Raw genomic sequence first — 24014 nt, forward strand, 5'->3', positions numbered from 1 at the left:
GAGTTCAAACCTTCTCTTTCCCTTCGCCTGCACCCCTCTGCCCACCCGCACTCACACTTCCTTTCCCTCCTCGCTTTCCACCATCACCGCTCTTCCGCCCCCACCCGTTTCCACCAACCCCCCCTTCCCTCCTCGCCACCTACGCCTCACTGCTCTAAACTGAAATCTTCCCACCCCCCTCGTCCCGCCGTTACTTTCTCCTACTTGTTCACCTCGTTCTCCTATCTACTACCTGCTTTTCACCTTCCCGACCCCGCCAACCACCCCGAAAATGTCTTCGACAGACCCTCCTACTCAGATGCGTATCCACGTCGACCCGAGCGGCGATGTCGAGTTCTCAGTGTCCCTCACGGGCTCTGTCGATCCCTCAATCGTCGCCACTATGGTTGCTGCCGTCCGAGCCGGCATCGTCAACGCCCCCCCGCCCCCGCCGAAGCCCCCCGTTCCAGCACCCCGTTCCCCGCCCTCCTCTCTGCACTCCACTGAACCGTCCCTCCTCCGCAACCCACCACTTCATCATCAAGACCCAAACTCGGACCCCGACCAGGACACCGCCACCCCCAACGGCGGATTCGACGAAGTCGAATCCCCCGACTCAACGCCCATGCTTTCAGTCCAGCAGATTGCCGCCCGTCTCGATGCTGCCCACGCTGACGACCATTCTTTCCCACATTCCTCCACCCCGTCTGACTTCACCCGATACGACCATGTCCGCGAGTTTGCCTCCTCACCCTCGCTATGTCTCGCAAGCACACATCACTGTGTCCAGCAGTTCTCTCATCAGCGACCAGCCGTCCAACCATCTCAGCCCCCACCGCTCGCCTGTACCGCCCCAGACGCACAGAAGCAGCAACACCTCAGTTGCTCCTTTCCCGCCAAGCGAAGCATCCATCCTGACCGCAGCGAGTCTAATCAAACACTCTCGTACCCATTTCCCACACGCCCCATCCGCATGCAGTCGCTTCCTGCTGGTTCCAAGTACCAGTCTATCAACGACATCTATTTCGCCGAGCCCAGTTCCTGCATTCAAGTTCACGCCATGCCCCAGCCGAAATCCGTCTCTGCCTTCCCTGCTCGCCCACCCCTTCTCACACCCCCTCAGTCTCGACGGCTCTCAGATGCCCATCACGACGTCACGGCCCACGGGTCGCACCGTTCCACGCCGCGCAGGGATCGCGTCACGGCTGCGGATGTGTATGATAAGGGCGCGAGCTCGCGCTCCCTTCGGAAGCGGAGGTCTTCGGAAGTCGATGTCTCGTGCCCAACCTTCTACGACGGCGAGCACGAGCGCACAGATGCTCCCTTGAGTCGGTATGTACAAATGAGCGAGGGAGAAGAAGACTTTGACGCTTTTGAAAATGTGGAATACGTGCTTACCGAAAGATATCGAGACGACCCGAGGGCATCCGCTGTCGATCCAGACGTAAACACGCCAAAGTCAGGTGCTTGGCGCTTGATTTCTTCCATTGGCAGTCCATTTACAAAACGTAAGACAGATGCAGACGAGGACGTGTACCAGAGTACCTTGGCGATGGGTCAGAGCCGGCTGCAACCCAACAAGGCTGCGGGCAAGGGCCGCCGGCAACTGACATTTTTCGGACTTCGAGGAACGAAGAACGATGACGTGTGGTTAGAGTTTTCTTGCTCACTACCTGTGGAACGGTTGCTTAACGAGGTGGGTAAGATTACAAAGTCGCTCGGATATCAGGTGTGGAGGCGACCAAGCGAGAATAAGTTGCGATGCATTCGACAACTTAACCATCGTCACGAAATGCACATGGTCATTTTCGTCGGGTCTATCCGGTTACCAGAGGGGATTGTGAGCATGGTTCGATTGAAGAGGGCGAGGGGAGATAGGAATAGAACCCCGGCGTGGCGGTACAGCAACTTCTACCGCGAGCTCATGGAGCGCTTGCAGCGAAATGGTATACCGGTGACTTCAGATAGCTGAGAGGAGTGGTGATGAGTTCGCTAACGCATCACGCTTTTTGTCCCGCCTTGCACGGAAGAGCTCCTCAGACGTGCTCAAGCTTGGTGCTACTGCTCTTGCCGGCGATGGAAGCCACGTTATGTCAAAGGTTTTTCGGAGGGTGTGTGTGTGTGTGCGTAGGACATGTGCCAAATATTTGATTCGTCGTCGAAAGCATAGCTCAAATTGCTAATCATTGCGGCCACGTCATGCGCACTTTTATTCTGTCTGTGGACACTGTCCACAGGACCTTCGCATATGGGAATGCGTGGTCAGCAGTTGCGATTCACCTGTATGAGGAAAATGCTAATTTTAGAAGCTGTCATGCTAACATTATACATTTGCTCTAGTTTATGAAGATTAAGACTGGGCTTTGATATTCACATCGGTCTTGTTCAACACAGGCCGCCATGTGGTTTATTGTTTTACCTCTTTGACCGCCGTTAGAGGTGCATCGGTCCGCCATACGTCTCGGTCTGTTACGCGGTCATAAATCTAATATTTTTGTCGCAAGCAAGGGGGGCACAGACCCCTTCGGCGTTTCAGGCCGCATTCGGTTTGTACGCGTTGAAGGCAATTTCCGCACTAGTTGCCCTCTCGTTGACCTCACAGACTCCCGCTCTCTGAGACGGCACATGAATTGCAGAACGGGTAGAAAGCCCAAAACAAGAGTTTCAAGTTTACACAGACGCCATTGGGCTTCTTCAGTTTACATGAAGTCAGTCCGATCGAAGCTCGAACTTCTCTATCTCCACGCCCTTGGCCGTCACCTTGGCCAATTCCACGATATCTCCAGTGTAAATGTCACGTTCACCGGCGGACGTAAACGCGTCCTTTACGAGTTCGACGCACGGTTCCAAAGACAGTTCCTCTGGCTTCTTCTCCGGTGCCGTTTGCCTAAACTCGACCTGATTATCTAGGATCGGCTGCAAAAGATTCTGTCCCGTACCGCTGCAAACTGCACGCACTTTCTCATGCGAACCAATGGCATCGTATGAATAGCTCCAGCCGTGCCCTGCTCAGACGCACACAGCAAAAAGTAGAATTAGCATAGCGTTATGCGTGTTAGTATTGTCTGTACAGTTAATCTCGCCCAATTGTCAGCCTACGCAGAACGCCTCTGAAATGGTTCCCTGAATCTAAGCTTGTCCAATACTCTCTTACAAGACATCACCGCGCTCTTCTTGGGAATCCGGTGTCGCGTCAAGGTTGTAGAGACTGCGCTGCGACTAACGTCATGCGTTATCTGTCATCGGCGCTGGCAAAGGTGTGATAAACTACTCGGGATTGGAATTCTTACCTTCAGCGTCAATACCGCCCAAAACATTGAAGGTGTAGTAGGGCTGAAAACGGCGATAGTACAACATCGTGGAAAGCATTTGTGAAATTGCTGTGAGCGACATCTCCTGATGGTGTGCATACTGATATTGTGTCAAGCGGATCCTCAACACCTTATGCAAAACGGCGATATCACTCTGCATTCCGCTGCTCGCGAGCACGCATTTGTCCGTCAATTTGATGATTCTGCTCACGTTCCTTGACGGTACCGAATAGCCAGAGCCTAGTCTAGTATCACTCGCGATGACGGAGTAATCCTTTCCCGACACCGCAACGACAGTTCCCCCATTGTTCTTGTACGGTTGGAAACGGCGCCCCATGGGACCGATCGCGCGTGGTTTGCCATGTGGGTTGGATGAGTTACCTACCTCCAATGGATCTTCGGGATCTACGTGCTCGCCAAGGGTGAAGCCGCGTGGGGCGTTTCCGGGAGCTGTGTATGGCAGTCCCATCACGGATGCGTTTGGACGGAGGACTGACATTGCGAGCGAAACGAGAAACACAATTCGCCTCGTAGACTTGCTGAGCGTTTGAAGGTATGCGATAAACGGCCTTCGAACTTGTTTTGAAGTTGATGCTCGAGAAAGAGGCGTTCAACAAGAGATCGACGTAAGTTCACCCACGATCGATGAATGGTGCTCGGCAATGTGTGCTGGAATGCGGAGGTGAGACATGCGACAATTCCGTGATGCCTGGAAGACGAAGTAATTAGAAATTTGGACCCATTTTCCAAATGCAAAAGTACATAAATAATTAACAAACTTATGGATAGTGTTCACGTGTACGCGTGTACCACTACGTGTAGCGTCAAAGGTCCACTCGCAGACTTCGGTGGTATTCACTTGCGTAGACGAATCGTCTGACCAAGACACGACACGCCAGAGAAGGCGGCAACAGGGCTCTTTTTCTATGTCGTACAGTGCAGAGCTGTAGCAGAATCTGATCAGCGAAAATTCACCGCACGAAAGTGCCATATTGCACGTATCTTTGAAGTTCAAACTTCGAAGTGATTTGTCCAGAAGGACCCCAGACGTACGGAATGCATCCGTATCTGACTTGGTATATTTCGAGAGAAAAGAGCAGAGCGGAGCTAAAAACATGACGGTTTAAGCAAGGTGCATCCTGTCCGACTGCCCACGGAAAGGACTCTATCTCCACCCAGCGCAAAAGAAAGGTGTGAAGAAATGACCAGCCCCCAGTTCAAAATTAGCGCTGGTCAACTTGGGATTGGCAACGTCATCATGTTACAGTTCAGTGCTCAGTACCACCCAAGAAGACAGCTACCACGCGTCATGTTCACATCTAGTTTAAATAATTTTCCCTTATTTCAAGAAATATCGCTCAGGTGTCTGAAGACGACCTTTTCATGGCGGGTGGGATAGTATCCCTCAGAACAGTGCACCTCCCAGGACAATAAAGATCGCGTTTCAACATATGGCTGCGATACTCCAAACCGGTGGGGGCTTTGAGCCTATCACCAGCCTCTTCGCCCCAAGGCACACTCACACTGGGAGGATGACGCCATCGAAAAAAGCCTCACAAAGGCTTACAGATTCGGCATTTTGAAAGAAGAATCTCAAGGTACATTTATCCAGTTACAGTATTTTTTGAGTATAGCGAACGTGACGGCGATACGGACAGACAAAAGCCATTGACATCGAACACTATCAAAAGCTACCGAAACGTAGACGAAGCTTTTTCGATAAATGGCTTGGCATTGAGAAGGCATGCATGGAGCCATGCCACAAAATTGCGTGAGGTATCCTTGAAAAGTAGTCCGACGCCCTCTGATGAGCAGGTGCAGTGATGCGTAAGGACATCGCCTTTGGTTAACTCCTTACACAGCATTACATCATGTCTGGAGAAAGCCAGCTTTGAATTCATGTATTCCATTGGACCACTTGTGCAAAAGGATCAAAAAGAATCCAATAACGAGTGCTTGACGTCTATTGCTGATTTCTGATTTTGATGGCTCTGGAGATCCAGCGTGATAGCTCAAAGAAACGATTGAATTAGCAAAATAATATAATTTGACTATACGTGACAATAACCGCACGATCGTGACAGATTGATCGTGTCCGCAACATCACGTCATGGGCGGCTTTCTCTCCTCCCAGCCTGCTACAATATTCTTGCCCAGCTGAAAGCACCACAGTGCAAAGACTTGTTCACTTTTACCGGCACGGTGAGAAGGATCCTCTCCCTCTCCACGCGAACTCTTACGTCAGGGCTTAGCAGTAGCCATGAGGAGCACCGAGTTTACAGGCCAAACACATTCATCAACCCTGTGGCTGCACGCTTGCTGGCGATATGTTTCTTCCTGATACACATTCCATCAAGGTGAAATGACACCAAAGCCGGGAGCTTGTGGTAAAGAGTAGAAATCTCATCAAAAAGGCGAACATAAGCTTGTAAGGGTGAAAGAGCGATGCAAACAACTCAAGTTGCGGGCACCAACATCCTTACGCACACAGCCCAAATGTAGTGGTGCCCAAATGTAACAGAGTCCCCAAACCCATCACCTACTCTTTCCACGAAGTCAATAGTGTAGCTCTCAAGCAGACATGCTTTAGTGTTTGGATCTATGATCTAATGAAGTAACACTTCACAGGAAGCGATACCGACGATTGACAACTTAGTCTACAAATTGTCCGGTACCACAAGTGGCTTTGAGGAGCTGCAGTAGCTAAACCCAGCAATCACGCGCTCATCCTCAACGAGTCGCCGTCTAGCTTTCGAAATTGGCCATAAGCTAGAGTCACCATAATTTGGATCGTCATGGTCGTTGTCCACGCTAATCTTGCCCCATTCGCTCATATCAAAATTCCTCAAATCGTCTTGTTCCGCTGCCGCTGCCATCTTTTCGCGTAGCGATATGTTAGTATTTTGTTCTTGCTCACTTGCAATCCGGGATAACTTGGCGTTTCCGCTCGTAGGACTTGCGCGATTCCCATTCAAATTACCAAGGGACTTTGGTCTAAACAGTCGCTTTGTTTTTGTAGCCATTCGGTTTGAGCTTTCAATTTCATCTGATTCAGTCCCGGTGCTAGCCCCAGCTGGTATGACCGCAACCGGAGAGCTTTTCTCGCTCCCCTTACTGCCTATCGGAGATCCGTGCTCCGTCCCACTGCTCTTCGAATCCGACTGTCCTTTTCCGCTATCACCGCTTCCAACTGAAGTCTTGCGCAAGACCTGCGCAGACGGGGTCTCTCCGGGGTTGTTAGCAATGCGCGCAGTGACACATTGGGTGAGGGCATGTGGAGCTGGTGACGGAGGCGGTGGTGGAGGTACGGAATCCCGTACCGACCGTTTCAAGCGATGAGGAGGTCCCATTAGATTGCAGCGCTTGGCTTTTGCAAACAGGCCTCCCTCATCGTTTTCTTTTGTGTAGACCTTCTTCCAGTCAACACCAGCGAAGAATGAATGACCGCGAACTTCGATCATTCCTGCCATGCCGCAACCAAGTCTTGTTTCTGGATTCCAGTCTAACAATTTCTTGATCATAGATACCAGTTCTGGGGATGTAGTTGACGAAAACCTGATACGTCTATTATTCATGTTTGCGATGACTTGATCAAGGTCTCTGGCCTCATATGGGGTTCTTCCACGTAGAATATGGTACACAAACACACCATATGCCCACAAATCGATTGACTTTCCATAGTTTCTGACCGCAAGCATTTCTGGTGCGGCATAGGTGTGAGTGCCACAAATTGTATTTGTCAGCGCCCGATTAGGTATCAATTTACAAAGGCCAAAGTCTGCGAGACGAACATGGCCGCGGCTGTCCAACAAGACATTCTCCGGTTTCAGGTCTCTGTAAACAAAGCCAAGTTTGTGCAAATGCTCCAGTGCGAGAGAGACCTCGGCCGCAACACTTCTGACTTGACTTTCTAGTAGTCGGCCTTGGTGAGTGCGAAGGTACTGATAGAGATCACCTCCATCATAAAAATCGATCGCCAAATAGAAATAAGCCCTTGTTTGGAAAGCGTAGCGCAATCTGGAGAAAAACGGGTGACCATCAACCATCTCCAGGGCAAGGCGTTCATCGAGAGCGTGTCGAAAACCGCTGCACGATTCAAACACCTTGGCCTTGTCAATGACCTTCAAAGCAAGCTTTTCGCCAGTCTTACGGTCAGCTACGAGAAAAACTTTTCCGGACGCACCTTTGCCAATAGGACTGATAAATTCGAAGTCGGAAATACCGACAGAGCGCTGTGACGCTGCCCCGATCAGAGCCTTCTCCCAGATGTCACACTCGCTCTCATCATCGAAGCGCAACCAAATGGTCTGAGAATGATTTGGTTTAATAAGCCGGATGACAGCGCTCTTGGCGCCTCGCGACCTGACGACGTGACACTTGTGGACTGCAAAGACACCAGCGATGACGTTTTCATTCCCCCTCTGCGATGTATGGACATGATGAGGGCGATAGACCTCATCATCGACGATAAGCACTACGATAGTACCTCTGAGTTCCAACCAATATCGCTCAAACCTGGAGAAAACCGCGAGGCTACGGGCCGTCTTAACATAACCGAACGAACGAACCGTGGCCGGAATTCTCCTCACAAGCGCAAGGGGATCGAAAAGGCGTGGCCCGGGCAGGGACGAAGGCCCATTCATTACTGAGTCTGGGTGTGCGGGCAGCGGAGCACGACTGGGATCATCGAAAGGCTCTGTAGGGCGGCGCGAGGAGCGAGAGAGGGAAGAAGAGAGACCGAGGGACCGGCGGGAGAAGAGAGTCGAACCTGTACGATTGCGGCGTGGTGCGGTGCGGGTGGAGGAGCGGGCGGAGCGGGCGGAACGGATGGAGGAGGGCTCTCGGGAAGATGTGGTGCTAGGGGCGGCAGAGCGCCGCATGGCACGGATCATGATGCGAGCGGGCTGCAGAGCAGAAGATGGGGGGATGGGGAGGGGAAGGGGAAAGGGGTTCGGAAGAAGGAAGAGAAAGGTGGTTATGCAGGGGAGGGTGGGGCGAGGGGCTGGGACGAAGGGGGGCTTGGAGACGTGGGGGAGGGAGGGGGGGGAGAAGAGGGGGGAGTTGGTTTTGAGGAAGTGTGCGGGGAGACGAGTGCGTGGCGCATTGTGAGTATATTTTTAGGCGGGGTGATGCGGATGTGGTTAAAGGCGTGACGAAGTATGAGAAGAAGGGGCAACGCGGAGTGCACTTTTTGAGCTTGTACTTAGTTGGGTTTCAGGGGTTGTGCGATTGGCAACTTGCTGCAGAGTTCGGTCACGGGGCTGCGTCACGAGGTACAGTATCTGGTCTCTCTATTATTTTCTGAAACTCTGAGCGTCGGAATATTTCGTAGGAATTGCCGTGACCAACAGACCCCCGCATGGTGACGTCAGTGCCCCCCGCCGCTTCACATTGGCTACAGGATTACCACTTCGTCTAAGGAGATGACCTAAGCTCGGACCTACCCTTAGGGTAGAGCGACTTTCAGGTTTGCCGTGAATGCCCCAGCGACACACGACTCTTCCCGCGCTATCATGTCGCGCTAGAACTTTGGAGAAAGGGCCAATGAAATGACGCGGCGATGCTTAGAAGTCACGCCAGCAACCTCCCGCCGGTGGACTGACATCCTTCCGCGTTGGACGATGACTCTTCGCATGTTTCCACGTGCGAGTGGACTTGATTTTGGGCGCCCCGCTGCACGTTTCAGGACGCCAAGGACCGAGGCATGTATGATATCGGGCGCTGTGCCACATCGCACGGCCGGCAAACACTTCCTTCATATTGTTTTTGGACGCATCAATGCATTCCTTGGGAACACATCCCCGATGGAACCCATTACAGTGCACTCTCAATCTCTTGTTCCATCAGGCAAAGCGAAAATGTTCTTCAACTTTCCGCTGTAATGCAAGTGCGCGGAGGTCATTCACACACTCATATTCTACGTGCGAACCGCCTCTTCTTACAGCGCCGCCCGGTCTCTGTTCAGCGACAGAACTGTATTTCTCTGTCGGCTTCGGGACTGATACTTGCATAGCGATTTCCACCAGTCTGGGACTGTCTCCCTGCTTCCCCGTCAATTCTAACATGACTTCAATCAAGTGCGGTACAGTATTCGTATGAAGACCCAATTCTGTACTCCGTGTTGTACTGTACTCTTCTATTCATCTCTGACGTTGTCTAATCACGTTTCAGTCGAGTTCACTCCTTAGACGCACCGACGCCGTCTGCTTTTGCAACGCTTCGTTTTATATTCCCTCGAGGAGATGTGTAGACAACGGTAGCAATTGGGATGGGTCGTTGCCTGCTGTTTCATCCATTCATCCATTCCTTCGCTTATCCACGTTTGTCTCCCCAAATTTCAATTTTCTCTTCATGCCTGTCGCCGCCTTCACGTTCACATCAGTATCAAAGCTCCCGCGCATGATTTGTGGTGGTGGATTGCAATTGTGAAAGGTACAGGGGCCTCTCTAGGGCTGCAGTCGTACAGTACCTTCGGCTATGGGTTATCGGTCCTCTGTTGCAACCAACTGGTGCAGCGCTCTGCTGCACTCGCATGCCCCTAGCTCTAGAGTGTCTGGGCGGCCTTCATTTGACCTCCTCTGCATGACGTTAAATGTTTTTGCAACAGAAACAAATATATTAACTCAACCATTCAGCGCAACATCATTCAGTACCAAAACTTTGCCGTCTTTTTCCATGCGTTTCTACTTCGACCAGCCGTCACATGAAATAATTCAAACATCAGTGAAGCCTCCGAGGTCCCCAAAGATGAGGGTGTGGTGTGCCGTCTGCCGAGAACAGAAAGGACTTGAAGAGAGCTCAATAACAATCCATTTTTAGACGATAATAAGGCAATTGTTCAACTACATGCGACTCTTTCGAAAAAATTCTTCAGACAATGCGCTTTTCCGTCTGTCAGAGTTTTTGGCTTAACTGTAGAGCACACATAAAGAAATAACCGTTTGAAAAATCAGCCAGAACTAAGTTTTTGAGTTAAAAATTGACCTCAATGGGCTCACTACCTACATACTTGACTACTTCTTCCTGCACGCGCTCATTGAGTCCACTTTTCTTACCTTGTCTCTCCTCTCAAGACTGTTAACGGCATATGTTCATAACCGCTTCAGCATTCACCTGTTACAACACTTAGTCATGCGGTATCCTTGTACGATATGTCGTCAGACAATGAGTATCTCATCGTGGTATGATCGTTTTTCGTCGTCTGCAAAGCACTGCCAGCCAGACAACATATACAGCACCCAAGGGTACGTCGAAAAATCCTTGCTCGCTGGTGATGGCACCAGCAGTGATGTCTGAACTGGGGCCCCCTCATTTTGCGGGCAACAGACCAAAACCCGAGAGTATTTTGTTTCTTGCCAATACTGTACCCTTCCCCGAGGGGGCAATTTGGTAATTATTTTGACGGAGCCTAACAAGTGTTTTATGGCACTATTCTGGGCTACCATAAAGCGTCTGCTACAGCCAGTGGGATGTCCATGTGCCATAGACGACGAAAGGACGCGGGCGAAAACAACCTGTTTGAAGCCATTTGACATTTTCACACACGTGCAGAAAGGGCTCAAATGAGAACAAGGGGCAATTTGGTATTTTTAGTCATGAACCAGGAAAGCGCCAACAGAGATTGCACAACCTCATTTTCACCCCCTTTACCCTTTCTGAAGGCATGCTTCGAGAGTGTACGGCACATTGCCGCACCGTACCTCGCCCCAAACGTGGGCAAAAAATTCTTGTCGCGTGCGGAAGAGAGCGGGATCTGGTTTTCTGATCCCGACGTTGACTTTGCACGGCCATTTTCACTCGGCAATCGCAGCTGTACGCGCTTGCGTTCCCGTCCTGCCTTCTTCTCAGCTTTGAGTCGCCTTTCAGGAGCTAGTTTTACGTCTCTCTCTTTGCGGATTTCAATTATTTCGTCCAAAATTAGATAGAGAGCAGGTGTCCATATTTGCACATCCACATTTTTCGGACGACGTGCGGTCGAACTCTTACTTTTCGAGGAACGTGTGCTTGTCATAAGGATTTGGTTCACACTCCTGCTCTTGCTCAACAATATTTCAACATCAAGGAGTCATGTTGTGGGGTCATTGGCTGCCTCTAAAATGTTTTTGAGTTTGCAAGAAGTCTGATTGTCGGGGTTGCGAGTTCTACTTGCGACATTTAGTAAAGATACCTGGCAACTTTTCCGGTCAGATGACACCGCATTTGGTCCTTGTCTCTTAAACCTGTCCAGAAATGAAAAAGTCATGGGCCATAACCCCGTCTTTTCGAAGCTAAACTTAATCTTATCAACAGTGATTTCACTGTAAGCCAATGTCGCCACCATCAGATTTGAGCGGACACTTCGCATGTCAAGTGTCGTTTTCTTATGGAGCAAGTCACGGTATTTGCGCATCCCTTTCTTGAAGGACCTGTTAATATCCCGGTCGCGGAGTTGTGTTAGAAAGAGATTCGACGACCTCGCACTTTTTTGCTTGCATATCTCGAGCCACTCGTAGCCTTCTGGCGACGAGTAGCCGTCGAGAGTCATGCATTGAATAAGCTCCAGGGGTATTTTCGTCCTCACAAACGTATCCATATGCTCCATCACAAAGGAAATAATTCTTTTTTCCACACATCCCTTGTCTTTCGTCATGATTACGGTTCCTTGATCGAACCATTTTTTTCATATATCCTCTCCGTTTCAGGGGAATTGCATGCTATTTCGGTCTTTTGGAGTGGCAAGATCCATCCACTCATTACATTCTTACCCTTTAAAATGAAAAACGGTGGTATTTTGTGACCAGACGCAGAAACAGCCACAAAAATTGTACTATGCTTGTTGATTTTTCTAGCTTGACAAGCCACTTACACGCTATGATTAGTAAGTTGGGACCCAAATACCTTAGTTGTCACTACGTATTGGCAGTATACAGCTGTCTCGTCGAGGTCACAAAGTTGCGTTGGGTCCCTGAATATGCTTGGATGGGAATTTTGAACTTTTTCAATGCTTCAGAGAACGATGACATATGTGTAAAATTCTCAGCCGCCAACTTTGCCAAAACTTAGTTCTCACTTTTTCGGCAAGTGATATCTCTATTCACTGTCCGCCAGTGCCGGATAGTGTCTTGAGATGGGCTGCCAAATTATGTGGCAAATCCTGGACGCCCATCAGACGCTATCTCAGTCATAATATTCCGCACATCACTATTTGAAAGTGCGAATCCCTTTTCAGCTGCAGACAAAATCCTTTTCTTAATCAAACTAGACTCTTGTTCACTAATAACTGGGCGGCGTTCTCTGCGATGGGCGTCAAGAAATTGGAGGTCGACGATTCTCGATTCGTGCTCTTGCAGAGCGTGATAAATGCGAGTTACTGTCGCCCCAGGGTACTAGTGTCGCTCTCACGACGACAGACGTTTTCATACCTGTACGAAGGAGCGCGGTGGCCTTCTCTCGCTGCGTTTTTGTCAATGCGTCGCTTTCTTGTGTTGTTTTTTCAATCGCACTCTGTATTGGCATGGAGAATGCCATGACTCACGGATTTCTGGAGTGGAAGTCATGATGTCGTTGCTACAGGAGAGAGGTTGATGAAGGTTGGGACGCCGTGGCGTAGCAGGAGTTTGAATTTGGCCGGACTTCTGCAACGCAGGGCAACTAGGGAGGACGTACTTAGTTGTACGAATAGTGTTGGCATGTGGACGGAGCGTTTTGGAGAATCTGGAAGGAGACTAAAAATTTCCAAATTGCTCCCTACTACCAAGTTGTCCCTTTCATGAGGGTACCACCTTTGCACCCCATGCCTCTCTCGTGTCAAACCGTCAGCAATACAGTAATTTTGTATTCCGCACTTCTGCACTGAGCTCGCGACTTCGGACATATATGCTGCTGTACCCTCAAGGTAGCGAAGGTAGTGTCTACAGCATCAGACCATTGTTCTCATACAGCATGAGGACAATTTTCGACTTATTTCTTTCTTGACTTGCGCTTTCTCGACAAGGAATAAGAAGCAACCCCTGCTACCCTTGGGTACCGTGCTTGACTTCTGTCTTGGGACCAGAAAGAACTTTGCGAGATTTGCATGTTGCATGTCCTTCCTGGTCGTTTTTAAATATGTCTGGAAAAGAAGCTTCTTTAAACCACTTTGAAACCGCATGTAAAATAACCTCGAAACCAAAAACGCCAGTTTAAAAACGGAACTAAAGTACTCAATCTGCATTACATTTTTAATTTTCCTGCGTATTCGAAGCTGTTATCCCGGCGTTCTGTGAGATGCTATTGCCAAAAATATGTACGTTACGGAAATAGTACCCAAAGTTGCTTTTTATAAATGTTTATATATTTTTGCAAAAAAAGAGCTGTCCTCATATGAGGAAAAGCTCCGGTCGGATAGACACTTTTAGAGCGAGTGAAAACAATGAGTTGAATCTTTCTGCAAAAAAGCTGCAGCAGTCTGATGTTGCCTTTCCACGTTCCTGTTCCTATGAATCAGAAATGGTATTGGTCGCAACAAGGGTCTCCATCATTCATATTGCCGCGCGCCCAGTTGACTCCTAGTTATCGTTGGTAACTTGTGTCGGGCAGCGCTGTTCCTACACCGAAGCACTGTATGTCCGCGGACACCAAAGCCGACTACAGAACAGCACATAATTTACGACGCTGTTGCTGGAACCAGCAGGGTGCGTCTCGGGATTGCTTCCACCAAGGTTCTTGGGATCTTGCCTGATTCTAGCGTCACAATTGCTTGACATGTACAATTCAGAAGTCACACTCCTCAGCCCTCTCCTTGAACAACATAAGACTGCAGTATCTAGGAGTTGCCCTCTTACGGGAGGTCTGTACTACTGTCGTACGAGCGTGCTAAACTGTACAATACTGAACAGAACATCTGACGTATGTAGGAAAGTAATGCATGCAACATTTTCACAACTTGTGGTCATCAAACCCAAGCTTTTAAATGAAAACACACACATGGTGATTGCTCTCTATGCCACGAAACGGACCGCTGCCTCGCCATGACTCAAGACATGGCGGACACGGCCCCGGTCACAATGGGTAAATTCGAAACATTTCTGCGCCCTTGGGAAACTGCTCTATGTCCACGGATCTGCGCCACGCTTAAGTCATGCACAGTTTCGGGTGCTGCATGCGGTAGTTGGGCTTTTGACCCTTTGGTGCTCACAGCATCAGTTTCGACCTCACAGAAAGGCATGCCTGAAACGTAGCGTTGTATCCGAATGATTAAAAGTCACGTCTCTTGAAATGACTTCCTCTTCATGCGCAGTTTCGTACTGTACGGTAGAGTATTTGCTCTGCTGCTACGGCGGGACCTCTGCTTCTATGTTACCCGTCCCACTGGTCTACCACACAGTCTCCGCTCGCAACTTTACGCAAAGTAAAGTCTGTTGCTGCTGGAACAGCGCTACTTCAGCAAGATATCGGCCGACTGCGAGCACATGGCTCAACGTTGTACTCCACAGAACAGCAGTGCCGTACTTTCTTGCGGTGCGCTGTGAAATGAAGTTTCCCTTCAAACGGTTTTGTGCAGGGCTCCTGAATTCGGACTCCTTGAATTCTGTACGCCTTGCTGGTGAAACGTTGAAAAGACAACTTCTATACAAATACGGGTACGCTGCTCGAACTTGCCGTATAGCGCCACGTACAGTACGGTACGCTGGTCGCCATCCAAGCGAATGAGGGCGGCGGCGGATGACAAGTGATACAGAATTGATTCCTTTCTTCTTCACGCATTCATTCACGGCAAAGCGTTGTACAGTACAATACCAAGGGTACTGTACTACACACGCATCAAAAACAAAACGGTGCTAAGTGATTTGTGTATTCCCTCGGCGCGCCATCACATGTGCATGAGCCTCGTTTTCTGCAGGCAGGACTGCGGTTTCTTTCTGGTTTCGAACCCTGACGCGCATGTCCATGTGAAGCCGTGCGTGAGCTAGCTCATGGGGTATCGAAACGCAACGTGGTGGGCCGCGGATAGGGAGAGGTCTCCAGCACGGGCGCAGGAAGGTCGGCCGAGAGTCGAACAGGAGTTGCGGCCGGCCTGCGCAAAAAGCTGTTGACAGAGGTGACATCAACTCTCATTGCCTTTGAGAGTCACGGCCGGTACGTACATGTGGTGACAGACGGGGATATCTTTCTTTTCACGTGATGTGGATGGGATGTGCCATCCGCCTACCGATGTCACCAGTCCGAGCATTGCCTTGCTTGTAACTACTGTAGCTTCAAGATACTGTACCAGCGTTTCAGTGTCTGGACAATTTTTCGGGGGATCGATTCTGCTGTGTGTTCTGGAAACGAACGCCCCGGATCATTGTGGTAGTAACAATCTCCATTCCACTTTTTCTAGCCTACAAAAGCCTGCGGACGGTTCTGGAAACCGTCACACAGCCTTACATCCTCCGTCGGTCCTCAAAGGACCTACGCGCATCATCACAGCTAAGTTATCCTGATGTCCATACTGTACAGTACAGGCAGGGCCCGGTGATTACGGAGTCCTTTCCTAACGCGATTCACGCAGATCCGTTAAGGAGGGGAAGCCTATTGGTGGCTCGCCTCTCTCCTCTCAACTACTGCATAGATTTTAGTCAAGAGTAATGTTACCGTACGTTTTTGTATTGCAACAATCATTCCTTGTAGCCACCGGCGCAACAGAAGCCCTGTTCCTCATCCTCAAAAGTCCCCCTGCAGACTCCGTACTTGTAACGTGGTGTACATATGAATTCAAGTACGTCCTCAAGCCTTCAAGATGCCAAGTCCCCATATGAAGCAAAGAAAGCCGTTTGTCGGACACGGGCAGCCGCGAACGCCGTCGTGCTCTGAGCTACTTTGAAGTTGAGGGGCAGCCTTTCAACTCGGCTCTTTGCCCCCCATTTTTTTAATAAGTCTTCCTGCTAGCGGCAAGTAGAAAAGTAGACATGAGGAATAGTCTCAAAAAAAACACGGGTTGTCCGGAAATGTTATACTGTACTGTTGCGGAACGGCACGTGGCAAACGTGTACAACCGGACTGCGAACCGGAAGGGGGATGCACGCGACCATGATAGGGAACCGAAACGCGAGAGTCTGACGGAAGAGGCGGACGAGGGGGTGTAGTCGACGCCACCGGAGCGTGGCGAAAGGAAAGGGGAGAAAAGGAGGTGTCAGGCCGGGCAGAGGGAGACGGACAAAAGGAGGGGTAGGCGCGGGAGACAGGGGTAGGGAGGAGAGAATAGTACATTAAGGGTCACCCCCCGGAGGATACTGCAGGGCAGGGGAAGGCAGCGGACAGTCGGGAAATGAAGAATTTGGGTGGATGCCCTCAATGAGCTTGTCGCGGGTGCTAAACCACAGTTGGGATAACCGCAACAGTACTGTACGGCAGTGGTTAGATTAATTAATTGTTGAGTGTACACGTATGGCATCCTGCGAACGTGGCAACATCTGATTGCAAGCACTTATGCGCATTACAGTATCATGAAGTGACATGAAAGTAGCTATGATAGGGTATGAAAAAACCAGCCTGTTAAGACACACCCTGAGGGTGTGTCTTAACATGCCCCGTTTTCAGGGTATGTCTTAACATGCCTCCCGTTTTTCGGCAGTCATATACTGTAGTACTGTACTACGAAGCACCCATGCCAGGTGTACTCGGTGCCACGTCTACCACGACTAACACCAAGTGTAATGTCGAAAGAGGTGAATTAACCGAAAGAGCTTTGGAGCTGGCCTGTCTGGGACATTACACGTGTATTTTTCTGAGTTACATTACTTCAAAACTCATACTCATACGTGTGACCTTTTAAATTTTTGAACATTCGAATTTGCCGCGTTCTCCGTTTCTGGGCAGAACAACCCTACTGCAATGCCAACATCCAGGGCCCAGATTCCGCATATTTTTTCATGCTTAGATCTCGCTTTCGTCACTTGAATTTTTGCCCCAAACAATACCGTTTCCTCTAACTGATTGCTGCAGTTGGTACCGTACACATTTTTTCCATCTGCCATATTCTGTGTAAAGGTCTACTTTTTTTTCCATCCGTTCCTTGGACTATTCTCAATTCGCTGGGGGCCGCGTTTACTTTCATTCTGTTTGAGGTGCTCGAAAACGCCGAACGTTCTTTCACCGTACAGATTTTCTTTGGGCTTGCTTACCTCTCTCACCACAATGCAGAACAGTGAGGCGATTGGCATGATGGGCGGGGCTTATTTCGTTGGCCGCAACGAACTGCTGTCATGGATCAACGACATGACTTCGCTCAACTACTCTAAGATTGAGCAGACTGCCAGTGGTGTGTTCGCTTGCCATGTGTTTGATGCGTTATTCCCCGGGGAGGTCCGCCTGGAAAAGGTGGACTTCAATGCGAAACGAGAGTACGAATTCGTCAAAAACTACAAGATTCTTCAAGCGGCGTTTAACAGACTTAACCTTAAGAAGCATATTGACGTCGCCAGGCTCATCAAAGGAAAGTACCAGGATAACCTCGAGTTTATTCAATGGATTAAGGCATTCTTTGATTCTCATGCTTCGGAAGAGGCACTCCAATATGATGGACGTGCGAGGCGCGAGGGTATCATGTCTAAGACTGGTACCAAAATGAGACCAGCATTGGCAGTGGCGAATGGGCAGCGGACGACAAGACGTCCCGTGGGGACCAGTGCTGTAAATCGAATGGCCACGTCAACGATTCCCCAAGTCAGGCCGAAACGACCAATGGGGCCCACTGTCAGAAAAGAAAGCTTTGAACGCGTTCAAAAGGAGAACGCCCTCTTGAAGGAAGAGATAGAAAGATTGAACCACGAAGCTGAAGAGACCAAGACTGAGCGTGAATTCTATTTCCACAAGCTCAGAAGTGTAGAGGTCCTTTTACAAGATCTTGAGGAGGAACTCGAGGATCAAGAGATAGATGACAACTTTGCCAGAGCCTTAGATCAAATCAAGGCCGTCTTGTACGCCGAGGATGACGTGGGTGCAATCGCAGAGGACGGTGCAGATCAGGGCGAAGAATACGATGAAAACGAAGACTTGGGGCCGGAAGAAGCTGACCACGAATTGCATGTTTAGTGCCGCATTATATCGCGTAAACGTCGAGGCTCATTTATAGCACTTGAATCGTCGTTGAATACACGTTGTTACATTATTCTATCATTCTGTGACTTGACATTCAGCCTTCGTTTATGTAGCCGAAACCAGCGATACTGAAGCAACGGTATGACGACACAAAAGCCAACAGACTATGACTGGAGTCCGAATTTTTGCGTTCACGTCATCTGACAGTCTTCGCTCGCTCTGCGATCTCTTTCGCAACTCCTTGCTTCATGACATTGAGTGGTGAGGACTATTTCAAGTTAAAGTCAACTACTTGTAAAATGACCTGGTAGTAAAACTGCCCCTACATTGTGACCTTGTGCACAGCGTTCGCCAGATATCCAACATTCTGCGACGTCACACCAGCCATAGAGATGCGACCATTCTCAGTGAGGTACACAGAGTGTTCGTCTCTGAGTTTGGCAACTTGCTCCTTAGAGATACCGGAGAAGCAGAACATGCCATTCTGGTTTGTAATATGGTCCCAATTTTGCACACTCCCCAGCTCTTCTAAATAGCCCTTTAGCATTGTTCGCATCGATATGATGCGCTCCGCCATGCCCTTCATCTCCATGCGCCACTGCCTCTCCAGCTCGGGATCGCTTAGTACCTCTTCGACAATCCTCACCCCAGCAATGGGCGGGTTGGAGTACATCGGTCTCGCGATGATCTTAAGCTGGGAATCGACGGCAAGAGCCTCCTCTTGCGAATCTGTGAGCACCGACAGGCACCCAACTCTTTGGCCGTACAAGCCAAAATTCTTGGAAAAGCTCTGTGCCAAGACGATGCGGTGCCCGTCATCTACAAACCTCCTCACACTCGCAGCATCGACTTCCATGTCTCCACTGGTGAAGCCCTGATACGCCATGTCAAAAAATGGTTGGTGGCGCTTCTCCTTGAGGACGGCCGAAAGTTTAGCCCATTGCTCAGGTGTGGGATCAACTCCGGTGGGATTGTGCGCACATGCATGCAAAAGCACGACACTGCCATCTGGAGCGTCCTCTAAACTGGATACACAGCCCTCAAAATCGAGACTCTTGGTAGCCGGATCGTAGTACTTGTACTGACCTACGGTACAGCCGGAATCGCGGAATATAGCGGCATGGTTTGCCCAACTCGGGTTGGGCAGTAAGACGAGAGGGCTTTCGTCCCTGGGGCCGTCATCAAGGGCTGGCAAAAAGCGCTGAATAAGCACGCCCGCCATCCGGCATGCACCCGTCCCCGACAGGGTCTGCATGCTAGCGACTTGCCCGGTCTTAACATGGTGATTGTGCTCTCCGTAGGCCAGTCTGATGGCCTTATCGACGAAGGTGCGGGAGCCTGCGACCGGGAGGTACTCCATATGGTGCTGGGCGTGGACGATGCGACGCTCTGCCTCACGGACGGGCGAGAGGACAAAGGGGAGCCCTACGTCGTCACGATACGCACCGACGCCCAGGTTGATCTTGTTAGGGTTGGGATCGGCGTTGAAGGCGACCGTGACGCCTAGGATGGCATCTTCTGGGCCTTGCGGGACACCGGCGAAGCGCGACGTGGGGGCGGCAGGGGCGAAGGCCGCTGAGGGTTGAGTGGAGAGGAGACGCGGAAGGGGGCGGGAGAGGTGACGGAACAGCGTCTGTCGAAACATTTTCGAGGTTGGGGCTTGGGAGAAAAGGGGGGTGGGCTAGGGGTAGAGGCGGAGGCTTACAATGGTTGGAGAGATGATAATGGGGTTTTGGTGGGGGGTGTTTGCATGCTAGTTTAAAGAGGAGGGACGGTCAGCAGAGTCTTGAAAAGAGAAGAGGGGGGGATTGATAATGGGATCAACTTCGCGCACAGGCTCGCAGGGCGGTGCGTGTGCACGTGGCACGCTGGGGAGGTGGCCGGTGGTTGGGCAGAGGCAACCAAAATATCTCAAACAGACTGAGATCTTGGTTGCCGTCGTCGGTCGCCTTGCCGCCGGCTGTAATGCAAGCAGGATGTTGACAGTGTAAGAGCAAGGGCGCAGTAATAAAAAATGGAGATTCTGGACGGCTTTCCTGCACGCGCCGTCAATTGCAGCGTGGAGCCTGTGTATGCGCAGACATCTTCCGCCAGGCTCAAGACTCTTCTTTCTTGAACTAGGCACCAACCGCACCAAACGACGCCGTGCCCGACACCGCCCACACACCACATAGAGTCGTTACGAACCACCTCAAGCGCCATAACCCAACCGATACCCCGTCCTCACCCACTATTTTTCCATTTTCCCCCACTCCCCAACCCTTGCGCACTTCACTTGTCCCGCTCGTCCGTCCCTCCGTGTCCCTTCCTGTCCAAACCCGTGTCCATCCCCGTCGCCACCATGCAGGGCTCCGCCTCTTTTCTGCGCGCCCTGCCCTCCGCTGACAAGGAGGAGCTTCTCAAACTCACGACACTCGTCGAGCTTCCCAAGTCTCGCTATGCTACAAAACTTGCCGTCACTTCCTGTCCTAACACCCGCCGTGGCCGCAAGGCCATCTTCTCACACATCGAGGTTTACAAAATGGTCGAATCTATAGCTGGTCGCATGCGCGAAGCCGGGATTCGCCCCGGCACCGTTTGCGCCTTTGCAATGCCCACCTCATTTGAGGCTATCATCTACTTCTACGCCCTCATGTGGATCGCCGCCATCGCCGCGCCTATTGACCCCTCTCTCGACGAGCAGGCCTTTCAAAAGGCCCTTTCGGACGTGGGCGCAAAGGTCCTCGTCTCCCCCTTAGCGGACGACTCCGAAGATGAACTAACCCTCAAGTGTAAGAACGCTTCTGCGAAACTGGACTTGCTTGATTGGCATATCCATCGCACAATTAACGAAGGCGTCATCTTAGAAACACATGGAAGGATGACCGGCGCTGGCGCAGCCTGGGCTGGCGGTGCGGGTGACTTCAAACTCGATCCCGAGGAGACCGCCGTCCATATGTCCTCAGCGGTAGGCGTCGTCCCGCTCTCCCATCGTGCCCTTTGCGAAGCCGCTAAATCTTTCGTGTCAACATACGTCCTCGCCGTTAATATGAGCACTATGCTCGCCCCACCACTCCACGATATTCACGGTGTTCTCATCCTTATCGCCGCTTTCTACTCGGGTGGCCACATCGTCCTTCCCGGCTATGGAGGATTCTCACCAGAGAAATTTTGGGATCTGGCCAAAGCACATGATATCACTTGGCTCTCAGCTTCCCCCGATCAAATCCTCGACTTGTATGAAGCAAATGAGAAAACCAGTGCAATTGACAGGCAGCAGCTTACTTTTGTGCGGTCGTGTGGTTCGACATGCATCGCCCCTGAGCTGCTCGAACAAGTTGAGAAGTCGTTGAAGACACCCGTCTATGAGTCCTATGGCACCCCTGAAGCCTGTGGCTTTGCTACGGCAAACCGCCTCGACTTTCGTCGACCCGGGACCGTCGGCACTCCTGTAAATGGTATCGATGTTGCCATTTTTGATATGGATACCCGCCAGATACTTGATACAAACGAGGTTGGTGAAATTGCCATATCCGGACAACACGTTGCGCAGTCGTACTTGCATTCGGAGGCCGCAACTGAAGCGGCCGTCTTCGAAACTGAAGTAATGGACGATGAGGGCAACCGCGGTACACTAAAGTGGTTTGCCACTGGAGATCGCGGTGCTGTTGACAGCGATGGCTTTGTCAGCGTTGTTGGTAACTCTCGCCAACTGAGAGCTGCCGAAATTGAAGCGCAAGAAGAAAAGAAGAGCAAAGAAATTGAAGAGGAAGCTGCGAGGAAGGCCGAAGAGGAAGAAAAGGAGCGCTCGGCGGTAGCCGTTCTGGCCGCTAAGGAAGAGGGGGAGAGATTGCGAGCGGAGGAGGAAGAAAGACTCCGTATTGAGGAGGAGGAGAGGAAACGCATTGAAGAGGAGAGAAGAGAAAAGGAGAAGAAAGCTGCTGCAGCAGCTGCCGCTGCCGCCGCGGCCGCCGCCACCGCTGCCGCAGCTGCGACAGCAGCGTCGCTGAAGAAAGAAGAGGAACGGGCCGAACGCTCCGCGGCCCTTACTCGGGCAGGTATAGAAAACCCTGATGATCTTGATGACGAAACTGCCAATGCTATCCTTGCTAGACTAGAAGCTATCGAGGAGAACCATCGTCGATTGCAACAAGATGTCGAGGGGAGAAATGCGGCTGAACTCGAAGAGATGAGGAGGCGAGTTGAAGCTGCCGAAGCTGAGGCTGAGCGCGCACTCAACGCTAGTCTAGAACAAAACGGCCAAATTCATGATGTCCGTGTGGAGGAGCTCGAGGCTGCAGTGAGGGCAGCTGCCGCGAGCGCGGCATCTTCTGCCAGCAATACTCGTGAAGCAGTCAAAGCTGCTCGTGAAGTTGCGGATGCTGCCTACGGAACCAACCAGAGCCAGCCAGTCGAGGTCAAGGAAAGCACTGGTGATCAGGGTGCACTTACAAAGACTGTTCGCGTTCCATTGGATGACGTGGAGGCTGCGATGCGAAATCACCCTGCCGTGTCCGTCGCGAAGGCCTTTGGACGGAAAGATAAGCGATTTGGAGCTGAGGTATTCTGTGCCATTGTGCCAAAGCGCGGCGCTCGAGTGAGTGAGCCGTGGCTGAAGTTGCATGCGCAGTCAGTGCTGCCAGCGCCTATGGTGCCCAAAAAGTTTTATTACATGACCGAAATGCCCACAGGCATATCACGAAGGGAGCTCTCTGAGTCCCCACTACTCCAGGATCTTTCCTCATTCTCTGGGTTTTCAGATGTCAAGCATGTGAAAGGCCCGCAATGGAAGCCGAAGCCAAAGCGGCGTGTTGATGCCTAATTTCTTCTTTGGCTAAGCACAAAGGCCGTGAAGAGAGAGCGCATACGCATGTTAGGTGCGATTAGGTCGTTCTTCCAATGGCAACTACCAATATGTCGATGCTTGAAAGCCGTTTTCCGTGCACCATTTTCCTGTACTTTTCCGAATTACTTTTGGGCATTACGGTTCCGAGCTGCTGCAAATGGTTGTCCATGTGAGTCTTGTTTCGCTACTTTGGCTTCACTGCGTCGGCCTGCCCTCGCGCAGCACTGTTTTTTCGTGGTTCCTCACCTTCCCTTTTTTATACTGCATGAAGTAATTCGAGAAGTCTTATTAGAAGGCAGTCAGCGTCGCCCTGACTTGTAGTTCCGTAGTCATTAGCACAGGGATCGCCTTCTCAGCTGTCTGTTGTCGGGTTAAGTATTTAAGAATAAGTAAAGGCTGGCTGTCTTCACACACCCGCGAATCCTAGAAAGTAAGTAAGCCCAATACTCATCGGGATTGCGCCTACGAGATACACAACCAACAAAATGCGAGCCATGCTTGCAGCAGCGTCTGGCTTCTTTTCAAGGTTCAAAATAAGTGTGCTATTCTGAGCCGGTGGCATGATAGCCTCTAACAAAACCGCAAGCTTGATAAATGGTGTGTTGAAAACTGAGACCCTTGGGATGACTAGAATGGCGAGAAGCGGTAAGATGATAAATCGACAGATAGAGATCGCTATAACCAGCCTCGGCATGCGCAATTGAAGCGACGATACCTCTCCAGGAGCACTGCTGGTGGGAGTTTCCACTTTTCGAGCCAGGGAACCTGCCAATATCAGCACTGCAGCTGGTGAATATCCAGAACCCAGCGTTTGAAGCGCACTGAACATCGGCGATGCCAAAAAGGAAGTGCATACAGGA

General features: G+C 50.8%; 7 protein-coding genes; 3 read left to right on the plus strand and 4 right to left on the minus strand.

Annotated features, from left to right (window-relative positions):
- Nucleotides 1-1039: 1039 nt before the first annotated feature.
- CHC_T00005084001 (hypothetical protein) lies at nt 1040-1951 on the plus strand. Its single transcript, XM_005716877.1, has one exon. It carries the CDS (start codon nt 1040-1042, stop codon nt 1949-1951), a length of 912 nt encoding a protein of 303 aa, XP_005716934.1.
- A 394-nt stretch (nt 1952-2345) lies between these two features.
- On the minus strand, nt 2346-3935 carry CHC_T00008367001 (20S core proteasome subunit beta 6). XM_005716878.1 is given in 4 exon segments: nt 2346-2688; nt 2689-2984; nt 3270-3789; nt 3790-3935. 2 exon segments carry the CDS (start codon nt 3787-3789, stop codon nt 2689-2691), a joined length of 816 nt encoding a protein of 271 aa, XP_005716935.1. The 5' UTR covers nt 3790-3935; the 3' UTR covers nt 2346-2688.
- Nucleotides 3936-5848: 1913 nt separating this feature from the next.
- CHC_T00009146001 (Serine/threonine protein kinase) lies at nt 5849-8182 on the minus strand. XM_005716879.1 is given in 2 exon segments: nt 5849-5947; nt 5948-8182. 1 exon segment carries the CDS (start codon nt 8180-8182, stop codon nt 5948-5950), a length of 2235 nt encoding a protein of 744 aa, XP_005716936.1. The 3' UTR covers nt 5849-5947.
- Nucleotides 8183-18300: 10118 nt separating this feature from the next.
- CHC_T00005085001 (hypothetical protein) lies at nt 18301-19974 on the minus strand. XM_005716880.1 is given in 2 exon segments: nt 18301-18651; nt 18652-19974. 1 exon segment carries the CDS (start codon nt 19972-19974, stop codon nt 18652-18654), a length of 1323 nt encoding a protein of 440 aa, XP_005716937.1. The 3' UTR covers nt 18301-18651.
- A 696-nt stretch (nt 19975-20670) lies between these two features.
- Nucleotides 20671-23130, plus strand: CHC_T00008318001 (acid-thiol ligase). The gene has a single exon (XM_005716881.1). It carries the CDS (start codon nt 20671-20673, stop codon nt 23128-23130), a length of 2460 nt encoding a protein of 819 aa, XP_005716938.1.
- A 48-nt stretch (nt 23131-23178) lies between these two features.
- Nucleotides 23179-23475, plus strand: CHC_T00005086001 (hypothetical protein). The gene has a single exon (XM_005716882.1). It carries the CDS (start codon nt 23179-23181, stop codon nt 23473-23475), a length of 297 nt encoding a protein of 98 aa, XP_005716939.1.
- Nucleotides 23476-23560: 85 nt separating this feature from the next.
- On the minus strand, nt 23561-23983 carry CHC_T00005087001 (hypothetical protein). The gene has a single exon (XM_005716883.1). It carries the CDS (start codon nt 23981-23983, stop codon nt 23561-23563), a length of 423 nt encoding a protein of 140 aa, XP_005716940.1.
- Nucleotides 23984-24014: the final 31 nt, after the last annotated feature.

The sequence above is a fragment of the Chondrus crispus genome, genomic scaffold (assembly GCF_000350225.1).
Source record: "Chondrus crispus Stackhouse genomic scaffold, scaffold_27, whole genome shotgun sequence".
NCBI classification, from domain to species: domain Eukaryota; phylum Rhodophyta; class Florideophyceae; order Gigartinales; family Gigartinaceae; genus Chondrus; species Chondrus crispus.

What these genes read in the sequence shown, in the direction of transcription:
- CHC_T00005084001 (XM_005716877.1), top strand. Translation starts at nt 1,040, where the DNA reads ATGCCCCAGCCGAAATCCGTCTCTGCCTTCCCTGCTCGCCCACCCCTT.
- CHC_T00008367001 (XM_005716878.1), bottom strand. Translation starts at nt 3,789, where the DNA reads ATGTCAGTCCTCCGTCCAAACGCATCCGTGATGGGACTGCCATACACA. An exon ending in GGGCGGTATTGACGCTGAAG is followed by an intron (nt 2,985 to 3,269) that starts GTAAGAATTCCA and finishes GCGTCTGAGCAG; the next exon opens with GGCACGGCTGGAGCTATTCA.
- CHC_T00009146001 (XM_005716879.1), bottom strand. Translation starts at nt 8,182, where the DNA reads ATGATCCGTGCCATGCGGCGCTCTGCCGCCCCTAGCACCACATCTTCC.
- CHC_T00005085001 (XM_005716880.1), bottom strand. Translation starts at nt 19,974, where the DNA reads ATGTTTCGACAGACGCTGTTCCGTCACCTCTCCCGCCCCCTTCCGCGT.
- CHC_T00008318001 (XM_005716881.1), top strand. Translation starts at nt 20,671, where the DNA reads ATGCAGGGCTCCGCCTCTTTTCTGCGCGCCCTGCCCTCCGCTGACAAG.
- CHC_T00005086001 (XM_005716882.1), top strand. Translation starts at nt 23,179, where the DNA reads ATGTTAGGTGCGATTAGGTCGTTCTTCCAATGGCAACTACCAATATGT.
- CHC_T00005087001 (XM_005716883.1), bottom strand. Translation starts at nt 23,983, where the DNA reads ATGTTCAGTGCGCTTCAAACGCTGGGTTCTGGATATTCACCAGCTGCA.